The 5,290-nt window shown below is 52.6% G+C and overlaps 1 protein-coding gene across 1 annotated transcript; it reads left to right on the forward strand.

Moving 5' to 3' along the window:
* The first annotated feature begins 2,357 nt into the window (after positions 1 to 2,357).
* HOXB8 (homeobox B8) lies at positions 2,358 to 5,290 on the forward strand. The gene is made up of 2 exons (XM_023204377.3): positions 2,358 to 3,367; positions 4,131 to 5,290. The coding sequence occupies exons 1-2, from the start codon at positions 2,944 to 2,946 to the stop codon at positions 4,436 to 4,438; spliced, it is 732 nt and encodes a 243-aa protein (XP_023060145.1). The 5' UTR covers positions 2,358 to 2,943; the 3' UTR covers positions 4,439 to 5,290.

A 5,290-nucleotide genomic window follows, 5' to 3' on the forward strand; every position in this document is an offset into this window, starting at 1 on the left:
ACCCCAGCTGCTACATCTCCTCTCCCCCACCAGGACTCAGTGTAAGGAGGTAAGCGGAGTTTCTCCTCAACTTGAATTTCTCTAATAAATCTGCCCTCCGCTGGGTGTTTATAAATTGTCTCCTCGCTCTTTCTTGTTCCCCCCCCCCATAATAGAAATATTTTCCTTCCATCAGGAATTTCTGGCAGGGTGTAGAGATGATTTAGAACAAGCCATTGAATTTGTATCTCGCCGGTGAGTTTTCAAATAATGACCCTAAAATCCTCTGCACTTGATAAAAATGTTTGCTTCGGCAACAACTTAACTCGGCCCTCCGTTGCCTCACGGTCCCCTCAGCCACGCGCTGAAAATTCAAAGCCCTGGTTCTCTCCGCTCCTGCTTTCCTTTACCTCTCTCCCCCTTCTAGCCCCTCTCTCATTCTCTGGGTTCACTTTTGAAGAACTAAATGACCTCACTGGTAAGGTTCCCTTTGGAAAAATGAGTTTCATTTTTACAAATGTTGGGGTGTATGGGGTCCCCAAAAGGTGCCCGTCGAAAAACAAACCACTGTTTCCTGAATAAACAATGGATTGAATGTATTTGTAAAGCCTCCACTTCCGTTGCTCAAAATTTTCTTTCTTTCTCTCCTTCCTCTCCCTTACCAATCTACTGCTACAGGAGGCTATTGGTTCTGACCCTCAGACTGGGGCCTTCTAAAGCCTGGCCACCACCATCGTGAGGCCGGGTAGGCAGGGAATGCAGTGGCCACAGAGTGTGGCACCCAGTCAGCTTGTTCCAGCTTTCCGTGTTCAGGCCTCTGGTCCCCAGGTCTGCAGGGAGAGCCAGGTTTAACCAGAAGCTCCCCAAGGGGAAAGGAGAGAAAATGAGGGACTTAGCAACCTTACTCTATCTGAATCCCAAACCCAAGTCAGTTTAAGTGGTGACTGGCTCAAAAGGTCTTAGGGACACTGAGGACTAATAGATGCCTCCCAAACACATACTCTGCAGGCACTGCCTAGGGCGGCTGAGAGCATAGGACAGCAGACACCAAGGCCAGGTGCCAGGGTCTGATACCCAACCTTCTTTTCTTTTGATGCATTGATGGGCTCAGTGGTGCCCTCTCACCCTAGGGCACTGCAGAAGGTGTGGGGGTCGGCCTGAGAAGGTTGGGAGCTGCTAATAATTGGGCTTGGTTACTGGGTCCTGAGGTGCATTTGTGGGGTAGCCCAGTGGGGCTTCATCCCTCTGATGGCATCAGGCCCTCTCCCCTCATGCAAAGTCTGCCCTCAAAAGTGCTGACTGGGCTGAAGGGCCTTCAGGAGACCCCCTTTTCAGCAAGCAGAGATTGCACAAACCTGCAGAATCGGCAGTGGCAGCTCGAACTTTGCTCTGTGCTTCAATCACTGCTCATTAACCAGAAAGTTTCTTCTTCCCTCCCGTTCCCTTCTTAAGATCTCCCAGATCCCTGTTTCACAGAAAATCTTTGCTTATTTGTTTAATGAGAGGAAGTTTTGTGACTGGCCAGGGCAGGGCAGAGAGGGGACCTTTTGGGGGCTCCAGAGAAGGGGTGGGGGCAGGTGCTTGCCAGGATGGAAGGAGGTGAAAATCTCAGAAAAGTCACCGTTTGTGCCGAAAAAAATCCCCATAATCATTCTCATTTCGGCTTCGTCACCCCCACCGTGCTGCAGTCGGGCGGCGGGGGCGATCGAAGCTGCAGTTTTATAGCTGTAGAGGAAAGAACTCGTAAAATGCTAACAGCTTTTATGCGCTGCGGCATAAACAACAACAGACTCCGGCTTTATTGCGTTTTATAGTTTGTTAAAGAGTTTACAGCCGTTTTTTGGGGGGCCGGTTACCCAGCCAATTCCCTCCACACGATAGTTAAACCTTTATCAATAATAAGGAAATTGATCATTAAAGCTTTAAATATGACTACCTCGTTTGTTTGAAAATATGTTTAGGAGAGGAAGCTGTATGATTTGATAACTTGTATTAAAATACCAATTACATTTATAGGACCTTTTAAAACTCGGCGCAATTAAACCGTGTTCTTTTACATTTTTCCGAAGCGACCCTGACATTTAGAAAGACTCCAATTGCCTCGTTAAAATCGCGAAATTAACAGCGTGCCTACGCCTGGCGCGTTGTGTATGTGTGTGTGCGTGTTTTTTTCTGTGACTCCCCCACATCAGTCTTTGGGGGTGGTCTGCGAAGGTATTTGATTTGTTGTGAGGCGAGAGATATCTCATTAATGTAGGTAGTTAAACAGATTTAATCCGTATTCATTCTCTCTCACCCCCTCTCCCTCTCCCCCTCTCTCCCCCTCTCCCCTTCTCTCTCCCTGGGTGTTTTTTTCTTCCCCTCCTTTTTTTTTTTTCCGCTCTCTCCTCACTCCCTGGCGCTCTCTCGCTCTAGCTCTCTCGCTCGCTCTCTCTCGCTCTCACCCTCGCTCTGCGTTCTGTCCGGGAGGAGTACGAAGAAGCCAATAGGATGCGGGGTCTCTAATGGATGCAAATGATCATGAAAAGACAGTGCAAAATATGAAACAACTCATTTGCAGGGAAGTAAATCACCGAAAACTGTTTATGAACTGGCATCCCTTCTTCGAAATGTAAAGCGAGGACCTCTTTAAGTGGCGGTATATTTTTGTTTGGGGGGTGGGGGGTGGGGGGAGGGCGAGCGAGCCGCGGCTGCCATGCAAGCTTAGACTTTTGGAGGCTTTTCTGTCCTTTTCTATTCCTGGAAATCACAAAAACTGTGTCGACTTCGAGATCTTCTTCGCCTTTTCTTTCTTTTCATTTTTTTTCCCCTCCTCTCTTTCCCTCTCCTTTCCTGGCAAGGGTGACTAGGAGCCGGCGAATCCGCGTTTTTTTTTTCTCTCCCTCCCTTTCCCCCTCCCCACCCCCTCCCCAACAGCCCCCAACTACAGCCTCCGCCGCCGCCGCCGCCTCAAAATTCAATAAAATGAGCTCTTATTTCGTCAACTCACTGTTCTCCAAATACAAAACCGGGGAGTCCCTGCGCCCCAATTATTATGACTGCGGCTTCGCCCAGGACTTGGGCGGCCGACCCACCGTGGTGTACGGTCCCAGCAGCGGCGGCAGCTTCCAGCACCCTTCGCAAATCCAGGAGTTCTATCACGGGCCGTCGTCGCTGTCCACGGCTCCCTACCAGCAGAACCCGTGCGCCGTGGCGTGCCACGGGGACCCCGGCAATTTCTACGGCTACGACCCGCTGCAACGCCAGAGCCTATTCGGTGCACAGGATCCAGACCTGGTGCAGTACGCAGACTGCAAGCTTGCCGCCGCCAGCGGCCTGGGTGAGGAGGCCGAGGGCTCCGAGCAGAGTCCGTCGCCCACACAGCTCTTCCCCTGGATGCGCCCGCAAGGTGAGCCCGCCTCGGGGCCGGAAGGGGCAGGAGGGGGCCGGGAGGGCCCAAGGCCGGGCAGGGGGCCGGGCAGGCCAGGGCGCATTTCCTCCAGCTTCTGGTAGAGTTGCCGGCTCCGTTCCGATCGCCTGCCGCTTTTTCCCTTTCTTTCTTTTTTCTTTCTCTTGAAGGGGGTCGCTTAGAAACATTTCCTGAATCTGTAAACCCCTCACCCTGCCTTACTTTTCTTCTTCTTCCTCTTCTTTTTTTTCCCCCCGTTTACTGTTTTATGGGGGGTAGTGAAGAGAGGGTGGTGGGAGTGGGGGCGCTCAACTTTTGCACTTCTCAATTGCTTTATAGTTTAATTACCCTGAAGAAACTTTTCTTCTGGGGCAGAGGCTCTGGGGATTTTTCAAGGTGGGTTCATTCGTCCCCACCCGGCTTTTTTATTCTTATTTTCCCCTCTCCTTCACATCCTTCCTCCTAAAGTTTATGGCACTTTTAATAGATCTGAACCACCTCCAACCCAACTCTGGTGCTGGTTACCAGGGGAGGGGGCTCCCCTTTCTGGCTCCCTTAGATTCACTGGTGTCTGATCCCCCTCGCCCCTCCTCCTCCGCTGACCGCGGCCTTCTCGAGCCCCCCGCCCCCGCACGGGGTAGAAGGTCCCCTGCCCTTATTATACTGGTCTCCTAGGCTTGTTCACGAATCTTCCAACCTTCTCCGTCTCTGCACCTCCCCCACCCTCCCCTCCCCTCTGTCTCGCCCTTTCCCCTATTCCCAGCAGCCGCCGGACGCAGGCGAGGCCGACAGACCTACAGCCGCTACCAGACCCTGGAGCTGGAGAAGGAGTTCCTATTTAATCCCTATCTGACTCGCAAGCGGCGAATCGAGGTATCGCACGCGCTGGGACTGACAGAGAGACAGGTCAAAATCTGGTTCCAGAACCGGAGGATGAAGTGGAAAAAAGAGAACAACAAAGACAAGTTCCCCAGTAGCAAATGCGAGCAGGAGGAGCTGGAGAAACAGAAGCTGGAGCGGGCCCCAGAGGCGGCGGACGAGGGCGACGCGCAGAAGGGCGACAAGAAGTAGGCTCCAGCTGGGACTGCCAGGGCCGCGGCCGCCCGCACGTCCGCGGGTCCCGGCCGCGCCGCCGCCCCGCGCCCCTGCCCGAAAGAGCTCTCGCCCCGCTAGCGGGGCCAGGAGCCGGGCCTCCCACCGCAGCGTCCCCCGCCGCGCCAGTCCCCGCTAGTGGTAGTATCTCGTAATAGCTTCTGTGTGTGAGCTACCGTGGATCTCCTTCTCTTCTCTTGGGGGCCGGGGGGAGGGGAAGAAAAGGATTTAAGCAAGGACTCCCTCGCCTTGTGAGGCTGAGCGGCCAAGGCCCGGCTGAGACCCCCCCATGCCCCTCCCCACCCCATGTAAAAAGCCTCCTTGTGCAATGGTCTTTATTTCCTTTGAACGTGCTTCTTTGTAATGACCGAGGTACCGATTTCTGCTAAGTTCTCCCAACAACATGAAACTGCCTATTCACGCCGTAATTCTTTCTGTCTCCCTTCTCTCTCTCTCTGTCTCTCTTTCTCTCTCTCTCTCTCGCTGCGTCCTCATTTCCCCTCCCAATCCTCTCTCCTCGCTGCACCCCCCAGCTCGCTGGCTTTCTCTCTGGCTTCTCTCTTTTCCTCTCCACCCACCCCCTTTGGTTTGACAATTTTGTCTTAAGTGTTTCTCAAAAGAGGTTACTTTAGTTAGCATGCGCGCTGTGGGCAATTGTTACAAGTGTTCTTAGGTTTACTGTGAAGAGAATGTATCCTGTATCCGTGAATTGCTTTATTGGGGGGGAGGGAGGGCTAATTATATATTTTGTTGTTCCTCTATACTTTGTTCTGTTGTCTGCGCCTGAAAAGGGCGGAAGAGTTACAATAAAGTTTACAAGCGAGAACCCGA

The sequence above is a fragment of the Piliocolobus tephrosceles genome, chromosome 16, assembly GCF_002776525.5.
Source record: "Piliocolobus tephrosceles isolate RC106 chromosome 16, ASM277652v3, whole genome shotgun sequence".
NCBI lineage: Eukaryota > Metazoa > Chordata > Mammalia > Primates > Cercopithecidae > Piliocolobus > Piliocolobus tephrosceles.